The following is a 21965-nucleotide window of genomic DNA, read 5'->3' as shown; positions in this document are numbered from 1 at the left end:
AAACTCTATTATCGACCGACTAACAGATTATAATTTTTGACTCCGCGGCTAAAACTATAGCAATTTTACCTTATATTCAGACATTGCTAAAGTGAAACTTTTGAAAGTATGCTTTAAGATGAAGAGATCCTTTACCTTGAAGCCTAAGCATATTGCATTTGCAATTTTTGACAGTAGCATGTACCATCCAAGTACGGCAAAATTTATTTCTTCATAACAGAGGTACACAGCATGCTCGTTGCTCGACCAGCATCAGCTATTATTTTAACTCGAGCAGACAACTTTTAGCTAGGCAACCACTGAAATGAGCAAGAAGCGTAGCACATATAAATTGGTTTTCTGACAAATAATAAATTCAGTGCTCAAGTTCAATGAACTACAAACCTACACGTGAGATCGAGAAGCAAGCTACGGTGTTGGATTAGTTTGGAAGAGCGGTAGGAGACAAGCAGGACACGATGGCAAGGCATCTTCAAGAAATATACAGGAGACAAGCAACCTAAAGATTATAATTCTCACTGGAATAATAGCAACCATGTGTTGTGGGTTTTAAACAAATGGGGATTGTTTGCAGATCTCCTACATTGCATAGTAGGACTTAAATTTTCATCACATGGGGGACTTGATGATTTAGGATTCTCTGTGTCTCCTAATTTCCAATTTTTTAGATAAGTTGTTGGTGGAATTTTCAAAGTATATAAGTAGAGCAGAAGGATCAGAAACACTTCACTCTCCTACTCAAACTTTTCACAGATAGAAAGCAAAGACCTTAGCAGAGAAGAAGACGGCAATGGCCACCTCCAAATCCAATGACGCAGAGTTTTCAGTCAATAAATTTCACGTTCGTTCGATCAGTTTACCATCTCAAACTCATCCTGCCACTCGTAGAGTAGAAGATGAGCTGCAGAAACTTAGAACCTGGATGGAATCATCGGCATCTTCGATGACAAAAGAGATGATTTGCAATGGAATGCGACGGCTGGGCGAACTATACGATGGCATGGAGGATATTTGTCATCTCCCAGGCATTCGTCAAGGTCTGCTCCACTTTGAGCAGAAGAAACGGTTGCAGCAACACGCGGATGGATCGATCAAATTGTTGGACTTGTTCGGCACCATCAAGGACGCGGTCATTTCAATGAAAGAGAGCGTTCAGGATCTTCAACTGGCAGTCCGGAGAAGAGGCGAGAATCCCACGGAAGATAAAGTAAAGGCTTATATTCGTTCGAGAAAGGAATTGTTGAAGATGATCAAAAAGAGTTATAAAGAGTTGAAGCAAGTGAATGGCAAATGCAAACCGGTGCCTGAACAAACTGAGCTCTCAGTGATCTTGAGGATGCTGAATGAAGCGTGCTCGATCACTGTATCTCTTCTTTGCTCGATCATACACTTGACGTTTTTCCCGGAGGCAAAACCTAGCTGGTGGTCTTTTTCCTCGAAGACCATGAGAGCTATTAGTCGGACCTCTTATGAAAAAACCTGGAACATGGATGTCTCACTGTTTACGGGTCTCAAAGAAGCTGGTGCTGAGAAGATGGTGATTGTGCAGGATCAGTTGCAGAGCATTGAGAAGAGTCTCGGTGATCTTGAGAATGGTATGGAATGCTTATTTCGGAGGCTGATCCAGAATAGAGTATCGCTTCTGAACATTCTCAGCTTATAGACAATCAATCAATCACCTGGCAGCTGATCACATATTTTAATGGAGAAGCTAATGAATTCAAATTTTGCTTGTAAGATGCGAACTGTAGAGTTGTATAAATAAGAATATACCGTTTTCAAGTGAATTTACTCATCCATTATGATCCTCTATTTCCCTTCTCGTTCAGTAAATTTAAGAACAAAAGGTAACAATCAAATTGACTTAAATTTGTATCTCAACTCCAACACGGCATCTAATGAACTAAACATGGACAAATGAAAACAAAATACTGTAAGGGGCCTCAGATCTTAGAGATGATTGATTGGAAACTTGAAAGCTAAACGAAGATGAGTTTCATGTGAATTGCAAGTCTGTCAAAGATATTTGTTGTCTCTCTAAATCAAAATTAACGGTGACAAAAGGTGAATACGCTCGTCCCAAGTACCCCCGTCAATCCATCCCAGGATCAACACGGAGGAGGTAAATCACGGGCGACTATTAACCTTTGAAATAGTGAATAACACATAAGAAAGACATTTACCTCGACTTTGCGAGATTTGAATGCAGACCTCATGATGAAAACACCTTATGCACTAGCCACTAAATGCACATATTCACGATAGAACAAGGGAAAAAAAATGTAGAAGTACATCAAATAGTGTGCATCACATTGCAATTGGTTGGCATAGTTTGGACCATGCCGAGCATGGCTTGGGTTATGTTCCGTGATGGGTGCCCCATGTGTCATGTTGGTTAAGTAGATCATGATGCTTCTGTGCCAAACCTAGCCTCACTCAATATATATGATTTACAAAATGTTCATATAAAATTTTATATATTAACCCATCTAAAAAATATAAAATGAAAATTGTTTAATAAAATTATATTTTAGTAATTATTACCAGTTTTGTTTCTTATCATTATTACTTTTATTGGTTAGCGTGATTGTCCCATGGGTGTTAAACATGACCAATTTTGAGTTGTGTTGTATCGTGCATGACCCAAGATGAATCAGGTCATATTCGACCTGAGCACGACCCAATCACATGGCTAAGATCAAGTTAAACAATCGTATGAAACAATTAGGAATATACTAAATATTATTAGAAGAATTGGTTATCAATACTTTCAATTTGTTATTTCTTTAGGTGAAATTCTACGTTAAAGTCAAAACTTTAATTATATGCGCTCAACAGAGTGAACGTGAATTTACAGAGAATTGGTGGATTCGATCCGGTTGGAATTTGATCCCAGCCATTGATAATTAATTAATAAAGAACGACTATCAACTTTGTGTAAGAAAAATTATTAGCCTCTTCCATATTCTTTCTTCTTAGAAAAAGATACGAGTGGAGATATATGAACATACGATGGTATAAGAAACCTCATCTTACTGTGCTATTAATGAAGCAAAATGATACCAAATTAATAACTAACCCTCCTTTGCTAATCCATTAACGCTAGCTAGCCTGATGGGTATTTTTCAATGTTTATTCTCCTGATATATATGAAACTTGACTCTGGTTAGTAACTTGTATATTGGCAACATCCTTATGTGACACCAAGATGATCACTCATTAGCTTCTAAGCTTTTGTAGTTTTTTTAAAATACATCTTAAGATAATTTTGCGATAGTTCAAAAATGCTAGTAACTCAAGAATACATCTTATGATGATTGTCATTAGCTATCCATTGTATAATGATCTTAAGCAAATGATTCCATGATACCTCAAGAATAATCTGACAAAAAAACTCCTATATTGGCCAAGTTTTCTTACAAATAGAGAATTCACATTAGGGCATTTTTTTTTGTCGTGATAGGGTAGAGTGTTTAATCTGATTTACTAGATGATACGGCTGGCAATGGAGGGGCCCCAAAAAGAAAGGATGAGAAGGGTCCAGGCCATTTAGCGGTCAAAAGACAAGATGATGTGGCAGTCAATAGTCAAGGTGACTTGGCAGTCAATAGTTAAGCTGACTGGGCAATCAAAGTCAAGTATATGGGATAGTCAGAGGCCAGGCAGACTTGTCGATCAAGGGGACAAAGCAGTAGAAAGACGAAGGGAGACAACAGACAAAGCGCAGGGTACAGGTCGGGATCGGCAGAGCTGTTTAGAGACAGCTCGACCTACAAGCCTACGTTCGAAGGCCAGGAAGTACAAATCACAGGTCGGGATCGGCAGAGCTGTTTAGAGACAGCTCGATCTACAGGCCTACGTTCGAAGGCCAGGAAGTACAAATCACAGGTCAGGATCGGCAGAGCTGTTTGGAGATAGCTCGATCTACAGGCCTACGTTCGAAGGCCAGGAAGTACAAATCACAGGTCGGGATCGGCAGAGCTGTTTAGAGGCAGCTCGATCTACAGGCCTACGTTCGAAGGCCAGGAAGTACAAATCACAGGTCGGGATCAGCAGAGCTGTTTAAAGACGGCTCGATCTACAGGCCCACGATTGAGGGCCAGGAAGTACAAAGCACAGGTCGGGATCGGCAGAACTGTTTAGAGACATCGCGATCTACAGACCATGGTCGAGGGCCAAGAAATACAAAGCGCAGGGTACAGGTCGAGATCGGCAGAGCTGTTCAGAGTCAGCCCAACTCGCAGGTGACGCTTAGAGGCCGGATCTGATCGGAGGATGCGAGGCAGACACAGGCCACAATAGAGCGGATGAGCTAAGCCGTGCTGGAGTCGGAGAATCACAATTGCCCGTCAAGGGGTAATCATTACATACCAGCGATATGTGCGAAGGCGGAGGTTTCTAAACGAAAAGATGCCCTCATAACCAATAGCGGCCTGACAGATGTCCTTCATTACAAGACAAAACTCATGTGTAGAGGAGGAAGTTCCTAAACGAGAAGATGCTTTCACAATCAACAGCGGCACGACAGGTGTCCGGGACTACACGACAAAGCCCAGCGTCTAACGCTTTCTGATATGCTGGCAGGTTCTAGAAGCAGAGGCGATGCATAAAAGGAGGAGGATTCTTCGTACACGGGTACGCTCTCTCATCACTTTTTTCCACAACTTTTCACTTTGAGTCAGTTTTTTCCTTCGCTTTGCGTTTTTCTGGGGAAAAAGGACCTGACTTGAGCGTCGGAGGGCCTGACCCGGGGACTTTTTCCCTGGGTTCTGGTCTCTAACGTGAGGGAGGGAGATCGTCTGAGTGTGTGCAGGGACCTGCAGCATCGTCAGCCGCCCGTGGGGGTCGGATCGCCCACGACTTTCTGTCAACAACCAGGCCATCACGACCAGCCTTCGTCCGACTCAGCTTCCAGACAGGATCAAATTTGGCACCGTCTGTGGGAAACACAACAGCCTGATCCAAAGCGTGAAGATGGAGGACTCTGGTCGAAGTTCCAGCAGGAGGATTAACGTTACCATGACTGCGGGGGAGTACGAGCTCTTCAAGGAGGTCAAAAAGCGAGCCGCTTCTGAAAAACAAGGGACAGTTTCACGACCTCGCCTAGCGCCCGAAGCATCCAAAGAACCAGCTCCTGTCTCCGACAGGGGCTCAAAGAGGAAGCAACCCGAAGAACTCCCCCGTACTTCATTCCGAGAGCCTCGCCGCGACTATCATCAACCTAGATCTCGCAAGCATAGTCCGAAGAAAGAAGAGCCGCAGACGTCGGTGGCGGAAAGCTCTCTACATCCACCCCGGGATTCAGGGAAGGGAAAAGCTATAATCTCTGCCAAAGATCTGCCCGAAGATCCAGACGACAAGGTACCCTTCTCGGCTCAGATCTTGAGGGAAAACCTACCAAGGGGTTATCGAGCCCCGAACATTGGAGAGTACGATGGAAGCAAGGATCCGAAAGAGCATATGCGAAAGTTCAAGAACGCGGCTATGTTGTATCAATACAGCGATGCTGTCAAATGCCGAGTATTCCTACATACCCTGTCTGGTTCGGCGCAGAAGTGGTTCGATGAATTGCCCCCATAATCCATCAATCGCTTCTTGGATTTCAAAACGGCCTTCTTACACCGCTTCGCCAGCAGTCGTAAGTATCAAAAAACCGACCATTGCCTTTTCGCTCTTAAACAGGGGCCGACCGAGTCTCTGCGAAGCTACATCAATCGGTTCAGTCAGGTGGCCAATGACGTCCCCTCCGCCACCTCAGAAATACTGATGAGCACCTTTTCCCACGGATTGCTAGAAGGGGAATTCTTCAGGGACCTCATCAAAAACCCCGCCCGAAGTTTTGATGATATGGTGGAGAAAGCCTCTTGCTACATCAAAGTGGAGGAAGCTCGGGCAGCTAGGAGGAAGGCCGAAAAGACAGTGGCTCCTGGCAACCGACCTGAGAGGAGAGCACCACAGCTAGCTCAGCCTCTTCAGCGCGTTCAACCCAGGCCTGCCCCCCAGCCCGCTCAGGGAGTCAGACCAGCTCCGCGAGTTGCTGCCATACACGCGCCCAGACCCGGACCAAGGGGAGTACCATATTGCATATATCATCGGTCCAGGACGCATGATCTCAGTAACTGCTTCCAATTCGCCCATGACTCCAGGCGAGCTGCGGAGCAGGGCTTGCCTCCCCCGGAGTTAGCGCCCCAAGTACAGAGGATGGAGGAAGAACGGGCCGCAGCCGGACGTGCTCGTCAGACCCGGCCCGACCTAGCCGGTCCTTCTAACCAAGCTGGTCCCATGGAAGACCGAAGAGATGTCGGGGAGCTGGAAAACCGGGGCAACGCTGCTGTACGAGAGATCGACATGATTTCAGGAGGGCCCACTGACGGGGACTCAGGCCGAGCTCGTAAGTCACATGGTCGGTGGTTATATGTGGGAGCTGTGGGGTGCAGCCACGAGCAGGCGTCTGGCCCTGTCATTAGCTTTGGGCCACAAGACTTGGAGGGTCTGGAGCTACCCCACGACGATGCTCTCATAATCAAGGCAGTTATTGCTAACAGCCGAGTGGCTCGGGTCTTTGTGGATACCGGGAGCTCGGTCAATATTTTGTTTAGAGCTGCGTTCGAGGAGATGCAGATTGATGCTGCTGAGCTCCAACCCGTAACCACTTTTCTATACGGGTTCACAGGCAACGAAGTCAAGCCCATGGGTCAGATCAAGCTGGCCATATCCCTGGGCACTGAACCACTGGTGCGCACCAGGAGGAGCACCTTTATAGTGGTAGACTCTCCTTCCTCTTACAATGTCATCCTGGGAAGGCCAGCTCTGCATGAGTTCAGGGCTGCTGTCTCCACTTTTCATCAGAAGATTAAGTTCCTGGTCGGCGAGCGGGTCGGAGAAGTCAAGGGAGAGCAGAAGGTGTCTCGTAGTTGCTACATTGATATGGTCCGAGTGGAGGCACGAAAGAGCAGGAGGACTTAGGACGGTGGTGTGCACGCTATCCAAGAGGAGCCTCTGCCTATTGCTGAGGAGCCTATCCCTTGGGAAGAGATTCAGTTGCATACTGACAGAGCAGAGAGCATCACTCGCATTGCTAGTGACCTACCACCGGAGCTTAAGTCGGAGCTGATACAGTGTCTGATCCGCAATAGGGACGTTTTTGCTTGGTCTCCGGAAGAACTGCCCAGAATCAAACCAGAGATAGCTGAGCACAAGCTGCATTTAATACCTGAAGCCAAACCAGTCAAGCAGAAGAAGAGAAATTTCTCTGTCGACCAGAATAAAATTATCGGAGCTGAAGTGGAGCAGCTCAAGAAGGCGGGACATGTTCGGGAAGTGTAATTCCCATCCTGGCTCTCTAACATTGTATTAGTAAAGAAGCCTAACAACAAGTGGAGGGTGTGCATAGACTTCCACGACCTCAATAAAGCCACCCCCAAGGACTGTTATCCTCTCCCGCGGATAGATCAGATGGTGGACTCAACTGCTGGCTGTGAGAGGATATGCATGATGGACGCTTATCAAGGATATCATCAGATACCCTTAGCTAGGGAGGATCAGGAGAAGGTTAGCTTCATAACGGCTGATGGTACTTTCTGCTATACGGTCATGCCATTCGGGCTTAGGAATGTTGGGGCCACCTACCAAAGGATGATGGACAAAATCTTTCGGAGTCAGATCGGGCGGAACGTTGAAGTCTATGTTGATGACATCTTGATCAAGTCCCCCCTGGCATCCAGTCTAATAAAAGATATAGAAGAAACCTGCGGGACTCTAAGACAATATAGTGTAAAGCTGAATCCTCTGAAATGTCTGTTCGGGGCCAAAGGAGGGAAGTTTCTGGGATATCTGGTGACTGAACGGGGGATAGAAGCCAATCCTGAGAAGGTTCACGCACTCCGAAACATGCAGATCCCTCAGAATCTGAAGGAAACGCAGAAGTTAGTAGGCAGGATAACGACGCTGTCCAGATTCATCTCCAGATCTGCAGATCGAGTCGCGCCCTTCTTCAAGGTGCTCAGGAAAGCAGCTAAGTTTCAGTGGACGGAAGAGTGCACACAGGCCTTCGAGGAGCTGAAGCAATACCTGGAATCTTTACCATCGCTGTTCAAACCTGTTGTTGGAGAACCCCTCTGGGTCTATTTATCAGCCACCCCCGATGCCGTGGGGGTCGTGCTAGTTAAAGAGCAGGACAATGTACAACGGCCAGTGTATTTTTTCAGCCATCTATTGAAGGGGGCTGAGTCTCGGTACACAGCCCTGGAGAAGTTGGTTTATGGACTTGTTCTCATGGCTCGGCGCCTCCGACCGTATTTTTTGGTGCATCCTATTACTGTCCTGACAAACAGTACGATGGGACGAGCTCTCACCAAGGTAGAGGTAGCAGGTCGGCTTATCAAATGGGCAACCGAGCTAGGGGAGTATGATATACAGTATCAGCCCCGCAGGCTTTGGCGGATTTCCTGACAGAGGTTTATCAAGCGGGTTCAGAGGAGGTTTGGAAAGTTTATGTAGACGGGTCGGCTACCCATCGTGGAAGTGGTGTAGGCGCACTCCTAATATCTCCGCAGGGAGACATTATGCAACTGGTTGTGCGGCTAAATTTCAGAGCTACTAACAATGAGGCAGAATACGAAGCCCTATTAGCAGGTCTGCAAGCAGCTCGGACATTTTGAGGTAAACAACGAAAAGATGCAAGTTTACAAGGAAGCTTATGAGAAGATGAGGAAAGATTTTAAAGAGGTCACAGTCACTAAGATTCCCAGGGCTGAAAATGAAAGAGCGGATGAATTGGCCAAGATGGCCAGCTCCCTGACTACTTGGGTACTTGACAGATCTATAGCACAGACCTGCCTTATAGCCCAGATAGACCTGCCTTATAGCTGAGAACTTCTATAGTGTCTTGTCCATTTGACCAATGGGGTATGGATATTGTGGGACCTTTCCCGATGGCTACAGGGCAAAGACGCTTTTTGTTGGTACCAGTAGACTACTTCTCCAAGTGGGTGGAGGCGGAAGCTCTGGCCAGAATTACTGAAGATGCGATGATCCAATTCTTGTGGAAGAATATCTTTTGCAGATTCGGTTTGCCTCATAAGTTAGTGTCGGACAATGACAGACAATTTCAGGGACGCAAGATACAAAACTGGTGCAAGGGGTTCGGCATAACTCAGGCCTTTACTTCGGTGGCTCATCCTCGGAGCAATGGTCAGACAGAGGTGGTCAATCGAGAAATAGTGCGAGGGCTTAAAGTCAAGCTGGATCACACGGGAGGCAATTGGGTGGACGAGCTGCCGAGCATTTTGTGGGCTTACCGCACGACACCCAGGGAAAGTACAGGTCTGACACCTTTCCATTTGGTATATGGCAATGAAGCAGTGGTACCTCTGGAGGTCGGGATACCATCCGTCAGAAGAATAATGTATGACGAAGGGAACACAGAGAGACGGTTGGCCGAACTAGATTTCATCAGCGAAATTCGGGAACGAACAGCGGCCAGGTTGGAAGCCTATAGACAGAGGATGAGGCAGAACTATAATAGAAGGGTGATCCCCCGATTCTTCGAAGAAGGAGACCTAGTCTGGAACAGGTGAAGCCCTTAGGGGAAGTGACAAAGTTGGCGCCTCAATGGGACGGACCATACAAAGTTATCAAGAAATTGGCATCGGGGGCTTATTATTTGCAGGATGCTCAAGGAAGGAAGCTAGACCGACCTTGGAGTGCTAACTACCTACGGCCCTATCGAGTTTGAGGGGTGCCGACTCTATGGGTGTAAGCCAGGTCGGTCGAGGGTTCCGAAGACGGTAGAATAGTCAAGTAAAAACTCAAAGATACTCATGTACATGTAAAAATCTCATCAGTTTAAGCAGTTGGAACAAATCATTTGAAAGGAGCAAAGATCTCATCCGGAAAACCTTGGATGATCTTGTCCTGATCCAAGAAGTCTGCGGGAGGGATGGAGTTCAAGAAGTTCTGTGCGTAAAGTTGTCGGATAACTCCAACCGCCGTGTAGGGTACGGTTGCAGAAAAACGTGCACCGGCCTGGGATAAAAACTCAGGAGAGCTCAGATATGACATTCGACTTTGAAGGCAATGATCACTCTCTCCTTCCCGATAGACCGCCAAGGCAGTGGATACTCCCGTCAGAGCCGCTCGAGACTGGGATAGTTCTGCTTTCAGAGCCCTCAGTTCAGCTGCTTGAGTTTCCAGTTGAGCTGCCTGAACCTCTAATTTCTTGTTCCTCTCCTGCAGAAGGGTATCCTTGGACTGTATTTCCTGAGCCTGGTGGGCTAGTTGTTGCTGATACCCTGCCTCAGATGCAGCTCTCTCCTCCTTCAAAGCTTGGAGCTCATCTTTGACCTGTACCAGGGACCTTTTCTGCCGATCGGTCTGGTTGGTTAAGGCTTGGATTTCTGCTCGCAATACATAACTAGCTTGGGCTGGGTCATTCAGTTGCAGCTCTAATTCAGAGACTCTCTCTCGGAGTTCTTTGCTTTGATGATGGAGGTTGTGGAAAGATTGGTTCAGAACTAAAGATTCTGCATGAGTCTGGATGGAAGATATAACCTTCAGTTAAGGCAAATTAATAACAAGTGTAAGGTAAGGGGTACTTACTTTAGCTCAGGACTTTGAGAATCTATCCATCTGGACTAATGGCGGCGCGCTATCCATTTGACTCATGCTCTCTGCCCACAAGCTGCCAAGACAGCCTTTCATCATCAGAAGGCTCGTGGGGACGTCATGCCGCCGAACTAAAGCAGCTTCAGAAGGGATAGTGGTTTTGTAGCGATAGCGAGCGGAGGAGGAAGGTTGAGAAGGGCCGGCAGCAGAACCAGGAGGAGCAGGAGGTGGCCCGGGAATGTGCTCAGTTGGCGCTGTGTCATGACGCTCGCCTGAGCTGGTTTCCTCAACAGGGGTAGGGGCAGAGCGGAATGGCGCGGGTCTTCCCCTGTAGGGGTTGGGAGAGGCTGCCAGATAAATAAAACAAGAATGAAGAAGGGAGTGGTGTTAGGGCCAGCCACGGTGGCAGCGGGGAGCAATATGGTAGTAAAAGGAACAGGATCAAGCGTTTGTGAAGTCAGACCTGGTCTTCGACGTCGTCTGTGAAGCAGGGGCTGGTTGTCAGAGTCAGAATTATCAGAGCAAGGCTGACCCCGTGAAAAGGTTGGAGCACCTCTATCTGTGGCGCCCCGACCGGATGAGCCTCGACCTAAACGATGGGGGACTGCGCGAGCACGTCTGGAGGCCCGGGAGGCTCCTCGGAAGACGCGTCTGGCCAAACGGCCGGCTGGATCACGACCCCGACCTCGGCTCGGGGCGACAGGTGAAGGAGAAGCGTTGTGTGAGGCGGGGTTGGAAGTAGGCTGAGGCGCTGCCCCAAATGAGGTGGATCCAAAATGAGGGAGTAGCCTCCTCTCCAAGATCACCCGACCGCGCCGCAGTATTTCCAGATCACTGAGGGGCAAAGGCAGAGCCTCTGATGCGCGATACAAAACCTCAGCTGTGGGCACCAACACGAAAGGTCATTCTAACATATAAAATGATCAAAAGGGGGAGCTCAGCACGAACTTACCTAAGGAGTGCGGTGTTTCAGGAGAAGGGGGGCTCAGCCTGAAATAAGAAAGTAGGTCGTCGGACTACATTCTTGTTAGATTCAGGCGCCAATCCTCCATCTGAGTTGCAGCCATAGTGAAGGGGAGGTCCATATGGAATTCTTCCAGTGCCGGAGGAAGAGGCAGCTCAGATTGCCAATGCATAGGCTAGCTTGTTTCCTCTGGAAACCGGAGAAAAAAAAACTTTTTCCTCCAGTTAGCGCTAGGAGGAGGAAGAGGAGAGAAGAAAGCATTGTGACTGCGAGCTTGGAAATAAAAAAGACCGTCAGCGTGCCGAGCAAGAGCGAAGAAGCAGTGAAAAAGGGGAGCTGACCAGGAAACCTCACAAACTTCGCAGAGTATTACGAAGCCACATAAAATCTTTATGAAATTGGGAGTTAGCTGACCTAGGGGGATCTTAAAGTAGCGACACACCCCAGACAAAAAAGGATGTGGGGGTAGACGAAGGCCAGATACAAATTGTTCAGTAAAGAAAGTACAAGAACCAGGCGGAGGATCGAAGTACAGGTTCACACCAGTAGGGATGATGGGGCGAAAGCTAGTAGAGATTTCATAAGTGTACCGTAGGTCATCCCAATCAAACTAAGCAAAAGTCGAAGCGACTGGGAAGTGCTCCGCCAACAAGGAGATCCAAGAAGGAGAGGTCATTGCAAAAGAGATTATCTCAGGAGATAGAAAGAACAAACGAAAAGAAGAGGCTTGGAGAAAAGGAAGGATCGCGACAAGGTCTCGGAGAAAGTCAGTCGGCGGCGGCGACGTTTGAGTGCTCCGCGGTGATGGCGAATCACAGCAGAAGGAAGGGAGTAAGAAGATACTTATAGGTATGGCGGGGGAAGGACATTTTCGTAAGTTGACAACGGACAGTTGATACGAGGGCTGAGATAAACAGGGAACGCCCTGTGATGATCCTCGAGAATATAACCAGGGGGCATTATAGGAAAGGCAAGGGCTCGAGATACGAAGCGCCTCATAAGGTGATCGCTTCGAGCGAGACAAAAGTGTACGGAAGGGCCATAGGACGGGCAAATCAAATCAGCGGGCTTCATGGACCTGCGTCAGAAATAAAAGGTAAAGTCTAGCTCTCGCCGGGCTCGGTATAAAAGCAATTATTGGAGGAATAGCGACGTAGCCGAGCAAAATAAGCAAGAACGAGCGGATTAGCAGAGATCAACCAAAGCCACGGACGACCTACTAAGAAAAGAAGCAAGTTAAGGACGCATGAAGGGGGAGCAATACGATTATCCAGATATAAGGGCAGATAAGTATAGTCATCCAAAGTTCAATATGATCACACGAGTAAGTACAATCATGGAAGATTCAGCATCAGCACAAAAAAGTTAACATTACAACATGTTGCCAATTACGCAACATCCGAGGAAGAGGGTGCAGGGTCATTGGAGGCCGACGGAAGGAGCACGGGCTCGGCCAGCACTGCGAAGGAAGACGCAAGATCAGCAGACGCTTCAGGAACGGTAGCAGGAAGAGCCTGGGCAGAAATATCAACGGAGGTCTGGTCGGTCGCGAGGGGAGGAGCCTCCAGAAGGAAGAGCCCGACATCCGCTTCAAAGGAAGGGAAGGTTTCCTGCGGCAATTCCCTAGATAAGCGAGCGGTGTCCAGAAAAGTGGCAGGGGGTGTCGAGCATAGAAAGCCTTGCTCGAATGCCTGTCTGACCCCGCCAGCGGCCCCATGACATAGCAGTAAGATCATCCAGCTCCCCAGCTTCCGAAGGAATAAGGAAGAGCGGATATAGGCCAGTCTGTAAGCCTCCAGCCGCTCTGGTTCGCCAGCCCGATACACTTCCAAGCTGTTCTTGTTTTTGGCAACCTCAGCGCGGGCCACGGACAGGTCGCTCTGGCTCTGAGAGGCTGCTTCCTGGACCCTCAAGAGATCTGCCCGCAAAGACTGAAGAGTGGCTTGGCACGTCTCCCATTGAGTTCGCATGGTCGCCTCCCGATCAGCGGCAGCAAGGGCCAGAGCCTGGGCATCGGCCAGTCCCATTTGCAAGAGCTCCTGACTTTGACGTAACAGTGTCAACTCAGCCGATCTGGAAAGCAGCTCTGCCTCCTTATTTTCTAATTCAGAAAGCGTCGTGCGATGGCCCTCCGCCTCAGAGGCCAATGAGGACTCACTCGTTTTCAAGGCCGCCTCCAACTTTTGCAGCTTATCAAAGGCGGCATGGGAGATGGCTCGGGCAGAGGCCGCAGATTCCCCAGCGGCACGCAGATATGCATCCAACAGTGAAGGCTCAGGGGGAGCTGAGGAAGCCACAGGAGGCTCTAGTTCCCGAAGGCGAGCCTTGAGCACCGCATTCTCTCGTTGAAGCTCGGCCGCTCGTTGAACGACACTCAAACTCGTGGAACAGGTCTGCAAATGGTCGTAGGAAAGGAAAGGGGGTTACAAAAGCGTATGAATGCCCAGGAGAAGAAAAGGAGCTTACCGATACCAAGGAACGGGCGATCTGATCAAACCCCTCCAAAGGGGAACTGCTCTCCCAGAATTGACGATTTGCTGATTGTCAGGAGGTAGCCAAGTCCCCATAAAAGTCAACCCTACCAAGGATGGAAGATAGGGCGGCAGCAGGTGCGTAAGTCGGGTCGGTCTCGGAGGGAAGTCTCCAGGAAGCCTCGAAAGCTAGCTCCGTGGAAGGCAGTTCATGGGTCGGTGAGGCTGAGCTTGTAGGCAGAAGAAGAGAGGAGGCTAAGGGAGTCAGCGAGCCCTCGGGTTGGTCGCCAGAGGGCGAAGACGGGGCAGGCAATAAGCTCTGGACCGGTACCGGAGTAGTCAGGTCAAATGACAGGTCTGCAATTTCTATATCAGAGGCCCTCTCCTGGGCCAAGCTTATATCTGGGGACCTGGAAGGAGAAAAGATACCAACTACACGTTGACGGCGAGGGGGTGGCGGAGAAGTTGCGGTGACCGGTGCTACTCTCTTGCCCTGGCGTGCAAGACGCAGCTTCATAGTAGGAAGAGGAGAGGGCACTTGTCCTGCTGGCAACGACTCAGTCGCAGGACGAGCAGGGACTCGGAGTAGGGCTGAGTCTGCAGGGCGGGGAGCAGGTGGTTCAATAAGTGCCGAGGTGACCACCGCATCAGAAGTTTGGGGTTCCGAAGGCGGCAGACCGACGGAAGCGGCGGGATCAGAAGATAGGCCTTGTGTTAGCTCCTCGTTCAGAGCTTGCAGAACGGCCACGGATGATTTTTCCTGGCTGGCAAAAGAACGGAGAATGGCAGCCACTGCAAAAATAAGAGGAAAAAACACCTCAGTTAGCGAAGAACGGCATATGAAAAATAGCAACTTACCAAAAGGAGCTCCGATTTCTGTTGAAACAGGACTAAGGCCAAAAGCGTACAGAATGTCTTCTAGCGTCAGCACGGACAAGTGAACAACAACACCGGTCAGTTTGTCCGAGGTTGTGGAGCAGGCAGATTCATGAACATGTGAAGGGAAGTCCGAAGGAAGGATGGAACGCCATTGGGAAGGCCCGGCTAAGGGGACGGGGGGCTTAAGAAAAAAAAAGCGAGATCTCTAGCCTTTATTGGAAGAAGGTAAGTCATCAAAAAATTTATAACCCGGCTTGGCCTGTACATTGAACACCCCTGGCTCAGCCCGCCTGAAGGATTAGAAATGATGGAATAGTTGAGCGGTCAAGGGAATTTGATAAATGCGGCACAAGATGATGATTCCGCAGACGGCTCGGAACACATTGGGGGCAAACTGAGAGATACCAACACCGCAATATTGACTCAACTCGGAGAGAAAAGGGTGTAAAGGAAAGCGAAGACCGCCTAAGACTTGATCCCTAAAGACAGTGATAAACCCTTCGGGGGGAGAAGAAGGATGTTCATCAGGCGAAGGAAGACGAAACTCATATGCGGCGCCTAGTCCCAAGTTGGATTGAAGTGAAGACAGGTCATGATGGTCTAAATCGAAAATGTAGCATGAATACCAGAAGGTTTCCTTACCATCCATGATTACGAGGAGTAAGCAAGTGAGGAGGTCGAAGAGAAGAGAGGTCACAGGTCGGGCGGAAGCAGGAAGACGAAAAGTTGCACCACCAGAAGCGGCCACGAGCGGAAGGAAGAGGATAGCGAAGCGTCAGAATGAAGACGACGGATTGCCTTTAGGGTTTATAAAGCCCATTCATTCCTAGGAAACATCGAGAGTCGAGCCAAGTATCTTTTTGGGTAATACGCCCCAGCGCCGTCTGATAGAAAGTAAACGTCGAAGGGTGCGAAAAAGGGTAAGAGGCTGGCGTCAGGAGGCGTGAGCAATAAAGGCGTCGGACAAGTGTCATCCCGAGAAGAAGTGCATTAAGGATTGACATGGCAAGGCAATCATGAAGGGGCGTGGCCTAAGAAAGATGGACTTTTCATGAAAGGCCCGAGACTAAGCGGGAAGTTTCACAAAGCTGCAGAATCCAGGCAATTCAAAAGGGCCGAGAATGAGACAGGGCAGGTCAGCAGGAGTGAGGGTCAGATCGGAGGAGTAGCAAGCAGACCTGTGGGGGTGTTGCTTGCTCGGATCATCCGAGTAAGTAGCTTTGCGTAGGTATCGCCTGATTAGATCGTCTAACCAAGCGCATCACGAGAGCTGCGGGGTCATCGCAAACTACGAGGGCATTAGGGCTCAAGGGTCAAGTAAGGTTTATGTGCTCCCTTCCTTACTCTTAATCCTATATCATACATAATGCGATTGCAGGGAGAAGAGTGGTGCGAAGGAGTAAGCCTCAGGGCTAGCAATAACGACCAGATCGACAAAAGCAATTAGGTCGGCATAGGCAAGATGGATAAAAGCGGAAAGGAGCAATTCCTCTACATCACTGGTCTCGGACCAGCGTCATCGCCACTGGTCTCGGACCGGAGTATCATAACTGGTCTTGGACCAGCGCCATCGCCACCGGTCTCGGACCGGAGTATCATCACTGGCCTCGGGCCAGCGCCATCGCCACCGGTCTCGGACCGGAGTATCATAACTGGTCTCGGACCAGCGCCATCGCCACCGATCTCGGACCGGAGTATCTCAGACTCTCGCCTCAGTGCGAGTTATAAGTGAGCTCTGTTCTCACGCCCAACGACCTTTCAGGTCGGCTCCCATGCGAGAATCAAAAGTGAGCCCTGTGCTCACGCCCAACGACCTTTTAGGTCGGTTGCCCCAGACTCTCGCCTCAGTGCGAGTTATAAGTGAGCTCTGTTCTCACGCCCAACGACCTTTCAGGTCGGCTCCCATGCGAGAATCATAAGTGAGCCCTGTGCTCACGCCCAACGACCTTTTAGGTCGGTTGCCCCAGACTCTCGCCTCAGTGCGAGTTATAAGTGAGCTCTGTTCTCACGCCCAACGACCTTTCAGGTCGGCTCCCATGCGAGAATCATAAGTGAGCCCTGTGCTCACGCCCAACGACCTTTTAGGTCGGTTGCCCCAGACTCTCGCCTCCGTGCGAGTTATAAGTGAGCTTTGTTCTCACGCCCAACGACCTTTCGGGTCGGCTCCCATGCGAGAATCATAAGTGAGCCCTGTGCTCACGCCCAACGACCTTTTAGGTCGATTGCCCCAGACTCTCGCCTCAGTGCGAGTTATAAGTGAACTCTGTTCTCACGCTCAACGACCTTTCAGGTCGGCTCTCATGAGAGAATCAAAAGTGAGCTCTGTTCTCACGCCCAACGACCTTTCAGGTTGGCTCCCAGGCGGAAATCAAAAATCGGCTCCCTTGCGAGAATCAAAAGTGAACCCGACACCCACGCCTAACGACCTTTCAGGCTGATATGCCTCAGGCTGAGCCGAGCATCTTCAAATAATCAGGTCAACTACAGCTGATCTTATTTTAGTTCCTTTATGCAAATTGCGAATATGCAGCAAATATGCAAAGTGCTGAATACTGGAGGTCATCCATCACACCCATAAAGCATCGATATTAACTGCGAAATCAGGTTTTGCCCGTTCATTACAGTTTTAATTTCCAAATATTATACTGGTTTGATTATCCACAATTCATGAAAATGAGTCATGACGCAACTCTTGTCTCTTACATACGGGCCAGTTTCTAAGAATGCTTGCTAGATGAAAATTGATCAGGAAAGACTATGCAGGAAAAGGACAAATATACAAGTATAGCAGCACAGCTCGGTAAGTGAGCGATACTGCTGAGGCTACAAGAAAGAACGTCCCGTGGGTCAAAAGCCCCGGAGACAACTACAGCTCACTAGCTACATTACCGTATCTAAGTTACATAGGACCATTAGGCGATACAGCTGAGGCTACAAGAAGGAACGTCCCGTGGGTCAGGAGCCACTGAGACAACTAAAACCCGGACTAGCTTTAACTCGGGGAAAGAATTGGTTACGGAGCATGAGCACTGCCGTGTGAAGAAATGTCTGGGGACTCAGGAGCCTCTGGGGCGTTCAAAGCCCGAGCCAGCTCCGCGTGTAAGGAGTCGATGACTGCTTGTTGCTGAGCGATCGTGTCTTGCTTGACGTCAAGGCACGTGCGGAGAAGAGCTAACTCCGTCTCATGCTCTCGCTGCAAACGTTCTTGGAGGCTAAGTTGGCGTTGCAGGCTAGACTGGTATTCGTCCTTCATCGCCTTTTCCGCATGCACGCGAGATTTTGCAAGACGATACAGGGCGTCCAAGTCCCGCAAGGCGGTCAGCTGACGAGCTCGATCCCTGGACAGGCGCTCCAGTTCGCGTTCTTTCTCGGCAAGTTGCGAGGTGAGTTGATTTATCCGCATTTGGGGGGATGGTTGATCAACTTCAACAGAAGAAGGAGAATGCATCGCGTGGGGAAGAGACTGGTGGAATGCGGGTTATCAAAAGGAAGTAGGAAAGCATGAAAGAAGAATGGCATGACAAAGAAGCGGCTGGACGGTTCTTTAAAATGGAGGGCTCGTCTTTAAGTCAAAGCAGCTACATGGGCACGATATCCCAAGCGACTGGTAAAGTAATTAAGGAGGCATAGTATCCCAAGCGACGGGACACAACGGTCAAAGGTTGGTACTTGAGGCAGGAAGCAGAGGGCGCAGAGGTGTGGTAGAACACAGAGATATGCTGAGGTCGCAAAGATATGCGGAGATCTTAGAGATGCGCTGAGGTCTAGTCAGTCAGACTGTCGTCCTCCTTCGACTAGACTTGTGGGGGAGGCTTGTGATACGGCTGGCAATGGAGGGGCCCCAAAAAGAAAGGATGAGAAGGGTCCAGGCCATATAGCGGTCAAAAGTCAAGATGATGTGGCAGTCAATAGTCAAGGTGACTTGGCAGTCAATAGTCAAGCTGACTGGGCAGTCAAAGTCAAGTATATGGGATAGTCAGAGGCCAGGCAGACTTATCGATCAAGGGGACAAAGCAGTAGAAAGACGAAGGGAGACAACAGACAAAGCGCAGGGTATAGGTCGGGATCGACAGAGCTGTTTAGAGACAGCTCGACCTACAGGCCTACGTTCGAAGGCCAGGAAGTACAAATCACAGGTCGGGATCGGCAGAGCTGTTTAGAGACAGCTCGATCTACAGGCCTACGTTCGAAGGCCAGGAAGTACAAATCACAGGTCAGGATCGGCAGAGCTGTTTGGAGATAGCTCGATCTACAAGCCTACGTTCGAAGGCCAGGAAGTACAAATCACAGGTCAGGATCGGCAGAGCTGTTTAGAAATAGCTCGATCTACAGGCCTACGATTGAAAGCCAGAAAGTACAAATCACAGGTCGGGATCAGCAGAGCTGTTTAGAGACAGCTCGATCTACAGACCCACGATTGAGGGCCAGGAAGTACAAAGCACAGGTCGAGATCGGCAGAACTATTTAGAGACATCGCGATCTACAGACCCATGGTCGAGGGCCAGGAAATACAAAGCGCAGGGTACAGGTCGAGATCGGTAGAGCTGTTCAGAGTCAGCCCAACTTGCAGGTGACGCTTAGAGGCCGGATCTGATCGGAGGATGCGAGGCAGACACAGGTCACAATAGAGCGGATGAGCTAAGCCGTGCTGGAGTCGGAGAATCACAATTGCCCGTCAAGGGGTAATCATTACATACCAGCGATATGTGCGAAGGTGGAGGTTTCTAAACGAAAAGATGCCCTCATAACCAATAGCGGCCTGACAGATGTCCTTCATTACAAGACAAAACCCATGTGTAGATGCGGAGGTTCCTAAACGAGAAGATGCTTTCACAATCAACAGCGGCACGACAGGTGTCCGAGACTACACGACAAAGCCCAGCATCTAACGCTTTCTGATATGCTGGCAGGTTCTAGAAACAGAGGTGATGCATAAAAGGAGGAGGATTCTTCGTACGCGGGTACGCTCTCTCGTCACTTTTTTCCACAGCTTTTCACTTTGAGTCAGTTTTTTCCTTCGCTTTGCATTTTTCTGGGGAAAAAAGACCTGACTTGAGCGTCGGAGGGCCTGACCCAGGGACTTTTTCCCTGGGTTCTGGTCTCTAGCGTGAGGGAGGGAGATCGGCTGAGTGTGTGCAGGGACCTGCAGCATCGTCAGCCGCCCGTGGGGGCCGGATCGCCCGCGACTTTCCGTCAACAACCAGGCCATCGCGACCAGCCTTCGTCCGACTCAACTTCCGGACAGGATCACTAGATTAGCAAGAAGTGGATTGTTGTAATTAGGTTTAAGTGTAGAGGAAAAGTATTAGGTCATGGTCCTAATTAACAATATGTGAGTTTAGCTAATCAATGAAGTTCTACTGTGATAACAAAATGGTTATACACAAGACGTCAAATCCAGTGTTTAAAATGATCATCATGCATTTGTAACAGCCCTAATGATTAACTAGCACGCTTGCTAACTAAATTTCTAAGGCTCTAAAATTGAGTATAATTGTAAGGAGCATCATCATCCTAAATATAGATATCATTAGGATCAGAGGCCAACTTCTACTGTAACATATCGTATCGTGTCCACTAGATAAATATTTTTGGCGTACAAGTCACAGACAACTAGCATTTGAAAAATCCACCGGTGAATCGCAAATATGTTGGCATGAAACAACAACAAAACTAGCCAAGAGCATATGTCTAGAGTTCCAAATACAATGGATCATTTAATTATATTATAAATTTGAAAGACAATTTGCAACATATAGAACATCTCGAGCTTCAGGATGCATGATTCTGTCTGAAGTAGTAGTAGTAGCAACAAGAAAGATTAATTAGAATAGCTAAAAGATGGTCCTGGATCCACCATCATGCTCATAATTTAGCAGATAACTTGAGGCAAGCACCCTACATAATTATGATTAATGGTCGAGACAAAAGTAGCAATCATGTATAATAAAGAACAGAAGTGTGTTGGCATGCATATCTTATACTGATATGCAAGGCTCAGCTTACCAAGATTCTAGTTGTCTCCTTGTTGAGATGAGCATTTAGTGTGTATATATATAAGAAAGTAGAGCAGAAGGCTGAGAAACAGATCCATCATCTTCCTCTTCTAGCTCCAATCCTTCAAGAGATTGGCTGAAAAGAAAGCAGCAATGGCCTGTTCGGCTTCAACAGAAGAGAAGACTTTTCATGTTCGCTCAGTCAGCTTACCTTCCCAAGCTAATCCAACTACGGTCAGAGTTGAAGAAGAGCTACACAAACTTAGAATTTGTGTAGAACCATCGGCATCTTCGGTGACGAGGGAGATGATCTGCAATGGGTTGAGACACCTTGGTGAAGTGTATGATGGCATGGAGGATCTTCTTCACCTCCCAAGCATCCAACAAGGTCTGCTCCACCTTGGACAGAAGAAAACATGGCAGCAACATCTGGATGGCTCGATCAAATTGTTGGACTTCCTTGGCATAATTAAGGATGCAGTCAGCTCAACTAAAGAAAGCATTCAGGATCTCCAGCTATTGGTTCGGAGAAGAGGCAAGAATTCCATGGAAGATAGACTGAAGGCTCATATTCGTTCGAGAAAGGCAATGCAGAAGATGATCAAGAAGAGATATAAAGACATGAAGCAGGTCCATGGCAAATGTCAACCTGAAACTGAACCTATGGAGTTATCAGTGATCATGAGGCTTCTGAACGAAGCAAGCGTGATCACTAGGTCTCTCCTTTGCGCAATCATGCATTCAATGTTTGCCCAAAGAACAAAAGGTAGCCAGTGGTCACTTTCCTCAAAGGCCACGAGAGTGGCTTGTGAGAACTTGTGTCAGTCCTGGAACGTGGATGTCTTGCCGTACAACCTTAAAGATGCAGACATTGAGAAGATCACAATGGTGCGAGGTCAATTGATGGCAATAGAGAACAGTCTTGCAGACCTTGAGAATGCTTTGGAGAGCTTATGTCGGAGATTAATTCGGAATCGAACTTCAATTCTCAACATTCTTAGCGTCTAGAAGGGCATCCGGCATTTAGTAACTGATCACCACCTTAGCATC

General features: G+C 48.5%; 1 protein-coding gene across 1 annotated transcript; it reads left to right on the top strand.

The window, feature by feature from the left end:
* The first annotated feature begins 742 nt into the window (after positions 1-742).
* On the top strand, positions 743-1705 carry LOC121980493. The gene has a single exon (XM_042532590.1). It carries the CDS (start codon positions 791-793, stop codon positions 1661-1663), a length of 873 nt encoding a protein of 290 aa, XP_042388524.1. The 5' UTR covers positions 743-790; the 3' UTR covers positions 1664-1705.
* The last annotated feature ends 20260 nt before the right edge of the window (positions 1706-21965 follow it).

The sequence above is a fragment of the Zingiber officinale genome, chromosome 1B (assembly GCF_018446385.1).
Source record: "Zingiber officinale cultivar Zhangliang chromosome 1B, Zo_v1.1, whole genome shotgun sequence".
Lineage (NCBI taxonomy): Eukaryota > Viridiplantae > Streptophyta > Magnoliopsida > Zingiberales > Zingiberaceae > Zingiber > Zingiber officinale.
This window is presented reverse-complemented; position numbering and strand designations above follow the sequence as displayed.